This window comes from Mastomys coucha, unplaced genomic scaffold, assembly GCF_008632895.1.
Source record: "Mastomys coucha isolate ucsf_1 unplaced genomic scaffold, UCSF_Mcou_1 pScaffold5, whole genome shotgun sequence".
Classification (NCBI taxonomy): Eukaryota; Metazoa; Chordata; class Mammalia; order Rodentia; family Muridae; genus Mastomys; species Mastomys coucha.
Window position 1 is genome coordinate 99,549,712 of NW_022196911.1, and position 16,547 is coordinate 99,566,258.

At 45.9% G+C, this 16,547-nt stretch overlaps 1 protein-coding gene across 1 annotated transcript in view; it reads right to left on the reverse strand.

The window, feature by feature from the left end:
- Positions 1 to 12,775: 12,775 nt before the first annotated feature.
- Positions 12,776 to 16,547, reverse strand: part of Lrrc37a (leucine rich repeat containing 37A) — a 39,791-nt gene continuing 36,019 nt past the window's right edge. The window contains exons 13-16 of the mRNA XM_031354076.1: positions 14,018 to 14,067; positions 13,190 to 13,226; positions 12,963 to 13,108; positions 12,776 to 12,884 (exon numbers count right to left, since the gene is read on the reverse strand). Coding sequence (XP_031209936.1) covers positions 12,812 to 12,884; positions 12,963 to 13,108; positions 13,190 to 13,226; positions 14,018 to 14,067 — 306 coding nt within the window. The 3' untranslated portion in view covers positions 12,776 to 12,811. The remainder of the gene's footprint in view (positions 12,885 to 12,962; positions 13,109 to 13,189; positions 13,227 to 14,017; positions 14,068 to 16,547) is intronic.

Here is a 16,547-nt window from a genome sequence, read left to right on the forward strand (position 1 = left end):
GAGAGGAAGAGAGCTCTAGTTTCTTTTCTATCTTCTCAACCTTCCGTATTGAGCGGATCATTTGTCACTCATGGTTTTGACAAGCTCATAAATGCTGTCTGAGCAGGTCTCAGGTGTTCGTGCTCTGGTGCAACCCTCCTCTGTCACAGATGATGGTCCAGCCTCGAGCGATGTCTTTCTGTTGCTTGCACAGTGGAAACCTAGACCATCCCGTCCAGCTGGGCCCCTGCGCCCTTCCCTGAATTGGGCCCAGGGCATCTTCGGAAGTCATTGGAGTAGCTTCCTTACACGGCTCTCTGTCATTCAGGTTCTGATGGAGGAGTACCTTTGGGGGTTTTTCACACTTTGAAGAAGACGCTCTTTCCAGGACTCAGGGGTTCTCTCGGTTTTGCGCCTCTGTTTGGAGCGACTTAGCCTGGAGGGCCGATTGACAGGACGGCCAGTGAGAATATGCCTTCTTACATTTTTTTTTTCTTAAGTTTTTTGACGCCGGGATTGAAGCGAGTGTGAAGAAGGCAACCTCTGAGGGAGTCGCCGCTGGAGAGGCATGCAAATCCTGGCCTGTGGCTCCGGAGACTTCCTTAAACCGCCTTGCCTCTTGGCTCTTTTTCTTTCTTAAATTTTTGTCGAGAGCGGCCTTACTGAACAGACAAGGGTGGTTACTGCTATCCTCCCAAGCCGGCGCCAGCAATCAGCAGTTACGCTCAGCTGCATGGGCGTTGAAGGCTGTGCGGGTGCAGGTGGTCTCTCTTAGGCTTGAGTGCGGGTGTGAGCTGAGGAGGAGCCTTTGTCCCCACCCACGCTGGTAGTGAAAGGGTCACCCTTCTTTGAGCTACCCTGCTCAGCAACAGGAAGGCTGAGGGCTATCTCAAGCTGGATGGTGGCTTTGCTGAACTCAGTTGGATCTAGCTCTAAGCCTAAATCTAAAGAGGCCATTGTTTCTCCACACTGCTCCCACCGAGCACTTGCTGGTATCTGGTGGTCTTTGTAGTAGGAATTATATATTCCAGCTAGCCCGCATAAAAGACACACAATCCTGTTTTTTTTTTTTTTTTTTTTTTTTTTTTTTTTTTACAAGCTGTAAGCCTAGCTTGGGCAGGCTTTGGAGCTAATCTAACTTACATCTTAGCCAGAATGCCCCGGGATATTGCTGTTTTTCCTGGCCATGTGCTCATGGTCCATCTCATTTCATGGCAGCTTCCCCTTCCCTACATCTCCTTCCTGACCTTCTTCCTCGTCTGCTGTCCTGAGACCTCCTCACTCCATCCTTAAGTCCTGCCTTTCTCTCTCTCTCCTGCCCAATCTCAGGGTTAAGCCTTTTATTAAACAATTAACTTGGGGAGCAAGGTTTTCATAGCATCACTTGGTGTACTGAGGCTCTCCTCACCTCTCTGGGGGTGGGGTGGGGGGTCGTCAGTATTTAGCATTTGAATACATAGCAGCACCAGACCAACCTCAACAGTCTCTTGACTCTGGAGAGACTGTTCTCTTGACCTTTCCTTGCAAGCCGGTTCTCTATGCTTGCCTGGTGGCTTCTTTGGTTTCATTGCCTGGCTGGGCTGTAACAGCCGGGACAGTCAGTTCTTCCTGGCTTTAGGTGGTTGCTGCCAGAGAGCATCTTCTACCTCTAGCTGACAATGTTGAAATATTCTTTGTTCAACTGTAATCCCTGAGTGTCCACCTACTCCTTCCTTCCAGAGTACTGGAGACCCTGTGTAGATTCAGGAATTGTTCTGGTGCTATTTCTTTACTCCCTTCAAGCTGTGAAGCCTTGAGGTGAGGGAAACTAGCACCCTGCTTTCCCCTCAACTCCTGTTTAATGGGTTGGGATGAGGCTGTTTTTATCCCAACTTCTGAAAGCATAGCGGCACAAGAGCGCCCACTGGCTCCGAAGACCTGTGCTGCAGCATCAGCACCCTCTCCGCACCTGTCTCGGCCAGCCTCAGTTCACTTATGAAGGCTATTCCAGTGGGCCTGATGGTCATATCACTGTCTCCAGCAAGCAGCATGGACAAAATTTTCATATCCAATCCATAAGTCAGCCACCGAGAAGGGTGGCAGACCCTTCTGCAAAAATGGGGTTTAAATCAGCCAGGGGAGACTGAACTCCTGGCTTCACAGTTGTATTAGAACTTTTAAAGTTCTGGATGGCCCCAAGAGATGCCTTGATGATGTAGTTCCTGTCTGGGTGTTAACTGAGTTGTCTTTTTGAGGCCCAGGGAGCTGGCCTCCCTACTGTTTGAACCGCAACACCACAGACTGGAGCTATTCGTGTTTTGAACACGCTATTTAGCCCTTTTCTTCATACAACTGAAGAAATGTTAACCATCAGAGATGTAGTTAGCAGAGAGACTCTATCAACCTTAGTCACAGACATCACCTTTTCTGGGTGATTTAGAGCAGTCAAACACGAGCTTTTTATTTAAAAAACAAAAACAAAACCAAAAACTTATTGCATGTATGTTTGTGTGGGGTTCACCTGTGCCTTTGTACATGTGTGGAGGGAAGAGAATGACTTGCAGAGGCCAGTTCTCTCCTTCAACCATGTGGGTCCTGGGGAAGAGTTCAGCTTGGTGGCAAGTGTTTTGAACTCACTGAGCCATCTCACCAATCTGACAATATTCTATAGAGTTAAAATGATAGCACAGTGTGACTTAAAGGGTTCCCTGGGGACAGTCCTTGTGATAGAGAGCAATAGTGGCAGGAGAGTGAGCTCACACTGTACCCACTGTCAGGAAGCATGGGGGGTGGCGAGGGCTCAGGGCTCCCCTTTCCCCATTGCTGACCTACCATTGCATCTCGTAAGCCAATGTAATTTTCTTTTAATGTGTGGTAAGTCTGTCCATTCTGTTTGCCTGGAGAGCCCTGTCTAATACAGGCACTTAGACACTGCTTCCGTTGAAAAGAAGGGACTTCTCCCTGGGGTCTGTTAAGACAATAAAAAGATATGATGAAATTTTGGCATTTTGTCTCTGTCCTGTTCTCACCTGAATTCTAGGAACAGTTGGATCTAACAGGACCTGGCTAGATGAGGAAAATTACTCATGGGTGTGGCTTAACCCGCCTAAGCTCAAAGTCTTGGTGTGCACACCCGGACCGCAGCTGAGCACAGTGGAGAGGGGGTGCAGGTAGGGTCGGGGGTTGAGTGTGAGAGTGACGAGTGGAATGGGAGGGGAGTCATGCCACGCACGGGAAGGCAGCTTGCCCCCGTCTCCCTGCTGGCTCCCAGAACAGTGAGCCTCCTGCAGAGGTCAAGGAAACGGTGCAGTTGTGCACCCCTCTACCGGTGCCTTTTGAACCTCTTTGGTTGGTAATGGACATGGTAGGTGGCCTGCCCATCCTCTCTTGCTACATAGGAAGATGGGTATAGAAAAGAGACAGCATGATCAGCCCGTGTTTGTGTGTGTGCACGTGTGCATCTGTGTGTAAATACCAGCTCAGGTGGTCATACCTATGCCTTCTGCCACATGGCAGATCTTACAACCACAGTGCCCATGGCTGTCTTCTCTGCGCTCACTGTGTGGGGACACAGGCTGTGGGGTAGCAGGAAGGGTGTAGAGAGCTGCTAGCTCTGGGTGTAGATGGCTGCCTGTGTCCCTTCCTGTTCCCGTGGACTTGAAATGGAGGTCCGGCTGGATGAACTTGGGGAGGTTGTTCCATGAGTGAGACAGAAGAGGATTTACTCTCTCACCTTCTGGCTCAGCAAACTCTGAGAGGAGCAAGGCTAAAGCAGATGTCCCCTGTGGTTGAGTGCACGTGGCCTTCTCCACGTACCCAGTTTCTCTTGGACTCTGCTCCTATGAATTATAGCTCCTAGAATGGGGTATACTTCACAGAAAAAGAAATCAAATGTCTTTTTTTTTTTTTTTTAAATTGTTTTTGTTTTCCTGATGTTTGGGCAAAGATTTAGGTGATAGACTCAAACACTAAGAGTATTGTTCCTCTCGCTTTGGCTACCATACTAGTTGTATTGGCTAGTTTTATGTCAACTTCACCCAAGCTAGAGTCATTGGAGAAGAGGGAACCTCAATTGAGGTTTTTTTGCCCCCATAAGATAGGGCTATAGGCAAGCCTGTGGGGCATTTCTTATCTAATGCCTGATGGGGGAGGGCCCAGCCCTTTGTGGGTGGTGCCATCCCTGGGCTGGTGGTCCTGGATTCTTTAAGAAAGCAGGCCTACCAAGCCATGTGGGGAGCAAGCCAGCAAGCAGCACCCTTTGATGGCCTGGCATCAGCTCCTGCCTCGAGGTTCCTACCCTGCTTGAATTCCTGTTCTGATTTGCTTTGACTGTGATGTGGAATCTTGAGTCAAATAAACCCCTGTACTGTTGAACTCAGTGTCTGCTCACAGCAATGCAACCCTAGCCAGGACACTACTGAAACAACGATTCCCAGGAAAGGGGAACTTCCCCCAGACTCTAGTGAGGGGAAAAGGAAAAGGCTGAAGCCAACTTGTCAGAGAACCTGGAACAACATGATGGGAGGAGCCGCCCCGCGGGTGGGGCTGCTTAGTAATGTTTAAATCTAAACTTTACATCGGAGGCCAGGTGATGGGCTGGAGGAGGATCGCTGGGCTTGGTGTGCCTCTTCCTCTTGGGGTCACATTGTTGTGATCATAAAAAGAGAAAGAGCTCTAAGAATATGTTTTGGTGAGATGTGGGGGAAGGGGGTGCCTCAGCAGGCCCACACCGAGGCATCCCTTCCCCCTGAGGGACCAGACACAAATCCGTATAGTGTAGAATAGTTTATTTAGGGCATGGTGAGGGGAGTTAAGAGAGTAGCAGAGGTAGAGAAAGGCAGAGAGAAGGAGAGAGTAGAGAAGTAGGGGATGGCCATGAAGTAGTGGAGAGAGGGGGAAAGGGAATGGAGATCAAGGGGGAGCAAGGGGGAAAGAGGCAAGAGAGAGAAGCAGGAGTAAGAGAGAGGGGAGGGGGCAAGCAGCCCCCTTTATAGGGCCAGGTCTCTGGCCGTTGCCAGTTAACCATGGGGAGGAGCATACCGGGTTGCCTGCCTGTCCATGCACTGGTAGGCAATGGTGACCTGTTTTATCTTGTGGAGATTCTCTGGCCTGGAGCTCCCGGACCCTCTCCACCCAGCTTGCTAGGTTCCCACTAGTGGGTCGTTACCTAGACAGCCCCGTGTTTCAAAGCCCCCACCGCCTTTGTGATGCACATCAGGCAAACCTATGCTTTGCCGCTATACCAACTCAGTCGAATCCCCGCGAGAAGAAAATCACCATACAAACTTAGCTCAGAAACAATGGAAACTCTATCTCTAGGTGCAAAGACTAAAACCTTATCTTGTAAGCCCTACTACATCTGATTCCTCAGGTGGTGAATCCTGGCAGATCCACCGTGATACCGGGGAAACTCTAGCAGCTACATGTTGCCCTTATGTTACCCCCTGTTCCAAAAAACCCTCTCTCCTTCTTCCTTTCTTCCTCCATCCAACCCGGAAGTCCCACCTACTCTCCCAGTGATTGGCTCCTTTATTCATTAAGGGATTGTTTCATAAGAAGTCACCCGAGTATGACTCACTCCTTGACTGCAACCCCGCCCAGGAGAGCAGAATTAGCATCCAAATACAAACAGCACCAGGCCGGCCCACAACACTTCCCAGGCCCATCCACAACACTTCACCCTTTTTGTTCTAATAAAATTCGAAACCTTTCTCTCAAATATAGAGTACAACTATTACCATTTTGTCATTTATAAAGTGTAAGATAGACCTAACACCCAGTCCATCACTTATATCATTAAGATAGAACACTGTCATCTATATTAAATTAAAAGATTTATGATTCTACCATGACTTATGTCTTGACTTTAGATTGTATGCCAATCTGAAAACCATCCTCTCAAACCTATTCCCTCAAAGTAAATAGCCTGCGTCGGATATGAGGCTGTAAGTCTTCAACCCTGCCAGAAATCTGAGAATGACTAACATTAGCTGAAAATATATAGGAAGCCTGACACGGCTTCCAGAACTGAGACAAACTGTAGAGACAGCTGCGTACCTATACAGCCCCAGTAAGTCAGGAAGTTGGAACATCCATCTGTCTTCAGCCTTGTGGCCCAGGATCATCTGACAGACCTAAAGAACAGGAATTAAGGACTAGCCTATTCTGTCTCGGCAGAACTAAGCTGTCGTAACCTGTAAATTGTGTCCTTTTCTGGACAGTATTATGTCTATAGATGAAATGAAGCAATTCTTGCCTAGTGTCTGTCTCACCACAACTGGAGCAACTCCACTGATGCTCATTTCTTCTTTGAATCCAAGAAAGGGAATGCTGTTAGTAGCAGATTTGTCCCAACAACAAGTGGATAAATAACATTAAATGTCACATTCTGTGGATTTCTGATGTTTTTGAAAACCAACTATCTATGTAAAGTAATCTGTACTGTTTTCCATTAATTACTCTCAGCTATTTCTAATTAAAATATCTGAAAAGACCCTAACAATAAACTCAGAGCCATGAATTTGCTATTTGGCCCTTAACTCATAGGCTTAATCATCTCAGATCAATTCATAATAACAGCAATAGAAGAACTGGGTCTAAGCCCTGTAATTTTACATTTTTAATATCAATAGAAGAAGTTTATACCAATGAAAACTGAAGGAAACCGGCCCGCAGTTTCCTTCTAAACGTGGGTGATTCACGAATGGGGAAGTCGAGATCCTGTGACAATAAGCGGGTTAGGAGACACAAGGAAGACGTCAAGTAAATGCTTATCAAGGTGTGATCTTTACTTAGTGAATCGGGATATTTATACCAGAGGCAAAACAATCTTATGTCTTTTAGCATATAAGTGAGAACAGGGAACAAGCATATCAGTACATATCAGTCATGTAAATAAGCCCCTGCAAGCGAGGGCTCCAGGCAGGAAAGCAGATTAAAGTTTTAGTTCTTTTTGAATTCTGGGCTCCGGGTTCTGGCTTAATCCCTGGAGCTGACTCCAGACACCTGATGAGCCGAGCCGAGCTGCTGCCTCGGGACTTCAATTGAGGGATCCCAATGAGGTCAGCAGGAACAGTACAGAAAACCTTGATTTTACATCAAAATAAATTCTGTACCAAAACAAGAACTTATGACTTCAACTTAGTAACAATTATAAAGATTTCTACCAAATAAGATTATGGCTATACAATCAATTCTAGCTATTTTCTCCCTGTTTCAAATATGACCATTTCTACATTCCCTAGAAAGACAACCTATAATAACCACCTCCAGCCCCCCAAAGCCCAGGGAACTGGGTCAACGACTCTTCATAACTTCTTCAAGCTGAATATGGGCATTGAGACATTTTGAAGGGGGGAGTAGGGAAAATGGGGGAGTTGGTTGGCTTTAAGAAGACTGCACCAATGATTGATTTAGTCTCTGATGTCTGTGTCTTGACTGGATCTAGCTGAAAGACATCAGGAGTTCAAGCAGGTCAGTTCAGCATGTCTGACAATGAGACTCACCAAGGCTATATATTCTGTAATATACAAATCTCAAAACAAAATTTTAGTATCAAGATAACCTTTTTGTTTGATTGTCTGGAATCTAGTTCTTCAGGGGGGTCTCCCTCTATCAAATCGGATCCATATTACTCTTGAAGGTATATAGACACTAATCATATTTTCTAAAAATGCAAAGACAAAACCTTTCTCCCAAATCAGTATATCCTTGAGACAGTAACCAGAAAAAACTTTATTTTGACCTCTCTCCTAGAGGAATAATATAACCACAAAACTCAGCATCTCATCCATTTTGAAAATTAAAACAATCCAAAACAAATGAAGTAAACTAAAATACTGTATGTGCCTATTCTTAGGCCTTTTCTATTTTGCCATGCAGGATAATAACCCAGAATTCCTGTAGAGCCCACATTAGACAGAATTTGAGTATCCTGTGAGGCATATTAGAGCAATATACCTTTATACCATCTTTCTGTTCAGCTGTCAGCCTGGAGCCACAGACATTATTAATTAATACCTGTTCACTGCTCTCTCTACTTGGAGTCAGTAACTAATTTTCCCTAACCTAGTTCTGAACTGCAGGTGAAATTCCCCACATGATTAGGACATTACCTTTTATTCTCTCCACTTCACTTGGGGGTCCTATGATACTACTGATGTCCATGAGGGTCAGGTGCAGCTGCATTTCCTTCCCAGGAGAACAGAGGTGATTTTTGATGATGGTGAGGGTCAGTGGAGGGAAGGAGGGATGATAAGAGGAATGTAGACACCTCAGAAATGGGGGCAGATGGTCCAGGCACAAGGCTACAGCTCTTGACTTCTCCCCCTCCTTGGGAATAACTGTTTATTATTAATATGCCATCAATACACATAAGACCTAACAAACCCCTGCTCCAACAAAAAGAGCCTATGCTAGGAAGTCAGAAATTCTATGACATGCCATCTCTGCTTTGATACCCAGAAGAGAGTGTGAGACTCTTCAAGGTTTCCAAAGCTTAGGGGAGTCCAGGGTCATTTTGGGAGGACTCCTCTGGGTTCTGTTTGTTATGGAGTACCTTTCCCAATTCTTGTGCCAGAGGCACATTAGACCAACTCTTGGGCCAAACTTTAACCCATAGCTTCCAACAAGGTGAGACCCAAAGGTATGGTCCCTTAACTCCAGCTCAGGTGTGTGGGCCTTGGACAACTGCTTGAGCTCCATCTCATGACTTTGATAAAGGAACCAAATCTTAATATCTTCTTTTGTCAGTTTGAGGGTGCCAGCCAAGGCCTCCAGAGTCTCCTCGTTAGGGTTGGGGTCTGTCTTGAAGTGCTTTTCTAGCTCCTGGAACTGCTCACAGGTGAACCCAGAGCTTCTAGTCATGTAGGACAGACCCAGGGCTGTCTCCATCTCAGTTACTTCTATCATGGCTGTAGCTCACTTGAGTTCTGTTCTTCAGTTTCTGCTCTTCTAACACTATTTCCCCATCTGCTAAAGGATGTGGAAGCCTGCTAAAGGTACAGTGGTTCACACCTTTAATCTCAGGACCTGGAGAGCAGAGGCAGGTAAATCTGTGGGTTTGGTCTACAGAGTGAGTTCCAGGACAGTGAGACTCCAACTCTAAAAAAGCCCAAAATAAATAAAAATAAATAAATGAAAGGGTATGGAAAGTGTTTACTTTGCCAGTTCTGGGGTGGAGGAGGATAGCATGGTCTCTCAGACCTTGTCTTGAGAAATGAGCCAATATCGTAGTGTTAGTGGCTGTGTGGAAAGGCCTGGTGCCGGCTTTGGGAGGCCCAGCGATCGAGGCTCCTCTCTCCCTGCTTTGTCAGTTCCTCTTTTGCTTCCAATATTATTGTCAAGGTCAAACCTCTGCCCCTCAAGTATAGGATGAGTTGGCTTGTGGAGGTTGGAGGGGGGGGGGTTGTTGTGACTCTGTTCATGTGATAGCACTGTAACTAAAGTGCCTAGCACTGTGCCTGACCCAGTGTTAGTTTTTAGGAAGAATGGTCATTGCCTTCCACAGGGATGCTGACTTTTGTTGGCAGTATGGCTTGTGAGTCTCCATACCCCATCCCTGCAGCAGGACAGGGTGACGGTTGAATTGCTGATTATGGTATATGGTATGGGGTACTCAAGCAGGCTGCATTCTGCTTACACTCCAAGTCCTGTTTTTTGTAATGTTTTCTGACCAAGGCACCACTGTGTACTGCAAACAGGCCTAGACATCATTGTGCAGCCCAAACTGGCCTTGAAGTTACAGGAATCACCCTACTTGGATCTCTCAAGTACTGAGATTACATACAGGCTTGCCCAACCCCACCTAGTGGATGACAGTTTGAAACAATGCTGCTACAGTAGAGTGTTGGGTTAAATGGCACAAGATGTTAGAGGGCCAGCCTAGGGCTTGGTACTGAGCACACTGCCCCTCAGGGGCATCAGCAGAGGTGGCCCCTGCTACTTCCCACGACTATGCATTCCTTACATGTGTGCCTTAAGTTGCCTCGAAGTCACCACACAGGAGAAATACCTGCCTGCCCTGCTCAGGAAGGAGCTTGGGAGGCGCCTCCTGCACTTGTCAGCCTATTGACCAGCCAGGTGAGGACTTAGGAGGCCAGTCATTCCGCTTGGAACCATAACCAGCCATGCTGGCCCATGGTTCCCTGGGGACTGAGGCCACTAAGCGACCATGACTGACACCAGTCTTCATATTATTGGAATGTCAATATTTTTCTGTGGTTAGTATGCACATTCTCAAATTTTAAAACAATATTTTATGTGTGTGCATGTATGTGCACATGTGTGTGTGTGCATAAGAGAGAGAGAGAGAGAAAGAGAGAGAGAGAGAGAGACAGACTAGGTTCATGCATGCCATGGTGTCTTAGTCAGGGTTTCTATTCCTGCGCAAACATCATAACCAAGAAGCAAGTTGGGGAGGAAAGGGTTTATTCAGCTTACTTTCACATTGCTGTTCATCACCAAAGGAAGTCAGGACTGGAACTCAAGCAGGTCAGGAAGCAGGAGCTGATGCAGAGGCCATGAAGTGATGTTCCTTACTGGCTTGCTTCCCCTGGCTTGCTCAGCCTGCTCTCTTATAGAACTCAAGACTTCCAGCCCAGGGATGGCACCACCCACAAGGGGCCCTCCCCTTTGATCACTAATTGAGAAAATGCCTCATAGCTGGATCTCATGGAGGCACTTCCCTAACTGAAGCTCCCTTCTCTGTGATAACTCCAGCCTGTGTCAAGTTGACACAAAACCAGCCAGTACACATGGCAATCGTGGAGGTCAGAGGACAGTATTTGGGAGCCGGTTTTGGCCTATCACCTGGTTGAGGCTGAGTCATTTGTTTTTTTGCTGTGTACTCCAGGCTCGATGACATTTTCCTGTCCTTACCTCTTATGCTGCCACAGGAATGTTCTGATCACATATGCTTGCTGCTCCATGCAGCTTTGTGTATGTGCATGTGCTTTTATGTTTCATTTTATGTTTTCTATAATTTATTTTTTATTCACTTTACATTCCTATCGCAGCCCCATTACCTCCTACCTTGCTTCTCAGAGAAGGGGAATCCCCTCCTGGGTTCTCCTGCCCTGGGACATCTGGTCCCAGCAAGACCAAGCACATTTTTTCCCACTGAGGCCCAATAAGGTAGTCCAGGTAGGGGAAGGGGATCCAATTGGAGGCCACAGAGTCAGAGACAGCCTCCACCCCTGCTCCAATTGTTAGGGGACCCGCATGAAGACCAAGCTGCACATCTGCTACAAATGTGTAGGTGGCCTAGGCCCAACCTCTGCATAATCTTTGGTTGGTGGTCCAGTCTCTGGGAGTCCCCATGGGCCCAGGTTAGTTGGCCTTGTAGGTCTTCCTGTGTTGTCCTAGACCCCTCCAGCTCACTCAATTCTATCCCCGACTCTTCCACAAGACTCCTTGAGCCCCACCTGACATTTGGCTCTGGGTCTCTGAATCTGCCTCCATCACCTGATCAATGAAGCCTCTCAGGAGACAGTTTTCTAGGTTTCTGTCTGCAAGCATAGCAGAGTACCATTAATAGTGTCAGGGGTTGGCTCTCTCCCATGGATGGGGCTTAAGTTGGGCCAGTCGTTGATTGGCTATATCCTCAGTAAACAGAATTCTCAACAGAGGAATCTCGAGTGGATGAGAAGCAGTTAAAGAAAGTTCAACATCCTTAAGTCATCAGGGAAATGCAAATCAAAATGACTCTTGAGATTCCATAGTATACCTGTCAGAATGGCTAAGATCAAAAACTCAAGTGACAGCACATACTAGCCAAGGATGTGGAGCATGGGAAACATTCCTCCTTTGCTGGTGGGAATAAACAGTTGTAGAACTACTTTGGAAATAAATTTGGCAGTTTCTCAGAAAATTGGGAGTAGTTCTACCTCAAGACCCAGCAATACCACTCCTGGGAATACACCCAAAAGATGCTCTACCATACCTCAAAGACACTTGCTCAATTATGTTCATAACATCTTTATTTGTAATAACCAGAAACTGGCAACAACCTAGATGTTCCTCAACTGAAGAATGGATACAGAAAATGTGGGACATCTACACAATTCTACTATTCAGCTATTAAAAACAAAGACATCGTGAAATTTGCAGGCAAATGGATTGAATGTGAGTGAGGGAACCTAGACCCAGAAAGTATGGTATGCACTTGTAAGTAGACATTAGTCACAGAGTCCAGGATAGCCATGACCCAAAGACCCATGATCCACAGACCCAAAGATGCTGAGTCATAGGGGGCCCAAGGGAGGATGCCTGAATCTCACTCAGAAGGGAAAACTAAATAGTCATCAGAGGTGGATGGAGGGAGGGAACTGGGTGGGAGAGAGGGCAAGGAGGGGAACAGGGATGGTGATCAAGTGTGGGGTAGGGGGTGTGGAAGAGGGCTGGGAGTAAGCATGGCAATCAATGGGGTGTGGGGGATGGGAGGTGGGGAGGAGGCATCTGGCTGGAGACCTGGGATCGGGGAAGACTCTGGGAAGTCTATGGGCGTGACTCTAGCTGAGATGACTATGGACCTCCTGGAGCCAGTCAGGAATTCCAGTAGAAGGAGGGGGACATCAGCCCACCCACAAAACCTTCAGCTCAAAATCTGTCCTGCCTACAAGATGCGCAGGGATAAAGATGGAGCATGAAGTTTTTGGTTTTTTTTTTTTTTTTCCACTTGGATTCTGGATCAAACCCGGATCACAGGGCTTGAATGACACCTGCTTACTTGTGACAAGCCATCTGACTGGCCCATACTCTCAAGTGCTGTGCCTCAATTTCCATGTACTCGAGCACAAAAGCCTTTGATACTCACAAATCTACAAAAAATAATTTATTAATAAATGATAGCAGATCAATCTGAGGTTTCGACTACTTCACTCTCTTCTGGGGATGATTTCATAGTGGAGGGTGTTTTCTTGAGCTTCCTGGAAGAACAATGCCAAGGCTTTCAATCTTTGAAATGAGCAACTTGCCCTTAGCTCCTCATTGAGCTAGACATTTACCCTGGTAGCTCCTTCTTGAAAATCTCCTCCTCTCCAGACGACTCCTTGTCCTGTAGGTCTTGAGCCATGTTTTTCTTTCGGGTGTCGTGCAGAGGCTTATACATGTCCCTAAGCCACAGTGGGCATCTTATCCAGAAAAACCCATCCTAGAAAATAGAAGAGGAGGCATTGGTTCCGCCAACCATTATCCCACCATCTCCAGCCATGACACCCAGTCTCAAGCTTACCTGAATCTCAATGCCCTTGCAGTAGTATTTCTTATTCCTTGGAAGAAAACACAGAAGTCAGTTAGTGATTGAGTCATTTTCTTGTGTGTCTCTCCTGGGAGACATCTTGGCTCTTCCCATAACAAAAACCACCTCAGCCCTGGGACTTGAGAACAATCCCACGCATGCCTGGCTTCTAGGAACTTTTGTTCTGAGGCCCCACAAGGCCTCTGGGGAGCTCTTTGTCTATGGGTTGTCCTGGGGCATAGCCACAGTGCCAGCATGACTAGAGCCCCACTTGCCCCTTTGGACAAGCTTATCTCTTTGAAGAAACCACCCTGGGCAGAAGCATTTTGCTCTCCAGAGCCTTTCCCATTGGTGCCTTTAGACCATCTCCCACATACAGATTTTCTGAGGTGAGGGAAGGGTGCTCCTGTTTACCTAGCACCAAGTGTAATGCCACAGCTCATAAACTCAGAATTTCAGCCTGCAGACTGCCTCTGATGAGTGAGTCGTGAGAACAGTTTGAAGGACATGGCTAGTTGGGTGTGATAGATCATATCTAATTCCAATACCTGGCAAGTTTAAACGAAGTTTGGGGATAGCTTCAGCTACATAGTGAATCCCCAATACTACCAACAGTAGGACGGGCAACAGCCCAACCTTCTTTCTTTAAAGAAATGCGACACTGGAGGTCTTCTTGCTAGGCCTAGGTATGCCTGCTATTTTGGGGAGCCAGGCAAGGCATCAGGGAACATTCTTCCTGAGTGAGGGGATTAAATGAGAGGTGGCCCAAGCTCACCACTAACTCTCAGCTTCTTCTGGAATGATTGCCAGCCTTATATTTACCTTAAGGACTTTTCTTCATCTCCATCTTTTGCTGTTCTATGAGAATAAATCTGTTTTGGAGGAAAACATTATCATGATTAATCAGTGACTTCTGTCTTCATGTTTACATTCATTCTTTTTATCTGACATTTGCTGTGCTAAGTCTTCTCTCCCATAATGCCTTGCTCTGGGCTTCCCATGAGGTTGCCACTTAGTTCAGTGTACTGATTGTTTTATGTAAAATGCAACAAGTGCTAATAAAACCTCTTAAAAGTCAAAGTAAGAAACATCATTTAAACTTTCTCCAAGTATCTTTCGGAAGAGCAAAAGCAAAGTGCCTCTTTCCACAGCTACAAGGTATATGTTTCTTGGGGAAAGTCCTGAAGTGTGAGAAGGAAAATAAACTTGGTATTGAGGAGAAAGGAACAAAACCATTGTTAGCAATTGAAAACAATGGACAGCCAAAAGTCTAAGACAATCAACTAGCATTTCACTAGAATATAAGGATTCAATACTGTTGTCATCACAAAATAGGAGCTCAACATACCAACTCCTGTGGATTTCCCAGTACAAACCAGGAACTGTAAGATCCCATTTTTATGATAGCTACAAAGATGGACAGAGTGTCTCAGAGTAAATGTAACTTAAAATGAGTACGTTCTCTAATTAAAACTCTCCATTCTTCTGGAGAACATTAAGAAAAATGTCAATCCAGTCTAGGCCACAGAGTTTCTGTCTCAAAAACAAACAAACAAACAAAAAACCAAGCCAAACTAAAACAAGGAAAGCTTAGGGATGTATCTCAGTGGTAGAGTGCTTTCCGAAAGCCTGGGTTTAATCCCTAAGAGAAGGGGGAGGGAGGAAGAGGAGGTGGCTACAGGAGCGGCAGTGTTAGAAAGGTATCAGTCATCAAAGTAGAACTGCAAATACCACGTCCTTGTATTAAATGGAATTTGAGCTCTGCCCACTTTCCCTGTGTGCTCGTGTGTGCTGTGTGTATGTGGCGAATGTGTGTGCTTGCACGTGTGTGGATGCTGACAGAGGCTTGTGTATGTGGCGAATGTGTGTGCTTGCACGTGTGTGGATGCTGACGGAGGCTTGGAACTGATGAGGGATATCTAGACAGCTCTTCCATCTTACCCACGGATTCAGGGTTAATCCAATCCAGAGTTCACTGATAGGACTAATCTCATGATCCCGCTTGTTCTTTGAAAATTCCTTTTCTGCCTTTGGGAATGGAAATTACAGGTGGCTGCCGTGTCATCGTGCCTGGCTGGAATTTTCCTAAATCCTGAGAATTGTAGCTAAAGTCTGATCTCCATGTCTGTGTGGAAAGTGCTTTAACCACTGAGCAACAATCTTTATATTTTCACAGTCTCCACAATCCTTATATTTATTTCCTTTCTTCTTCCCTCCTCCTCTTCCTTTCTTTTCCTCCTCTTCCTCCTCCTTCTTCCTCTTCCACCACCTCCTCCTCTTCTTCCTCTCCTTCCTCTTCCTCATCTTCTTCGTTTTTAAACAAAAATAAGACTAGCTGACGTTTGGTAAGGAAACTTTAATAGTTGCACAACGTGTGGAAAAACATTGGAAATCAGTAGCCTGCCTTACCAAAATTATAACTATGATTTAGCAGTGTGATTTTTGTACTGCTACAGGGACCACAGCAGGATCTAGGTCCAGACAGATTTGGTATCTTAGACCATCGAAGAAATAATGAATCAATAAAAATTATTTCAAAACTAAACATTCTTGTGTATATGTGTGTGTGTTATCCCATAATTCAACAATACCATAAAAGAAATAAGTTCTAGAAAGATTAAAAAGTATGAGAGGCTGGATAGACAGGGTTAAGAGCATTGACCTTCCTTCCAGAGGACCCAGGTTCAATTAGCAATTAGCAGCATGCACATGGTCGCTAAGAACTAAGACTCCAGTTCCTGGAGATCTGATACATCCTTTTGGTTTCCACAGGCACCAGGCATGATCATGGTACACATACATATATGCAGGCAAAATGCTCACTACACACACACACACACACACACACACACACACACACACACACACACGTGCCATGCCCACTTTTCACTCCAGTGGATTCTGCGTGTCAGGCCTGAAAGCTTGTTCACAGATTTGAGGTATGTAGCATCAAAGGGAGCTAGCTAGCCTCCTGGAGTTCATTTCTTGGCATCTCCTAACTCAGATGTGTTCCAGATTGGTCTCTGCAAAAGTCTGTGGAGAGTTTTGTGTGCATTCTTTGTTCAGGCATATAGGTGCCCTAAGAAATGACTCATAAATAGCTAGAACTGAGATTGAATATTGTTTCCTGGTCTCTACAGTGTTTCAATGATCCTAATTGATTTCCTAGCTGTTATTAGCTTGGAATTTTTACAAGGAAATTGCCTTATCAGACAGAGTGTCTCCAGAGTTAGAGATAGGAGTCAAACACTATTGCTATCTGTAAACATAGTTAGAACTCTAAAAGCAGTACCACACAAGGCAGAATTGCTTTACAAACTAGAGAGTAGTCGAAAAGCTTCCTGAACTAATG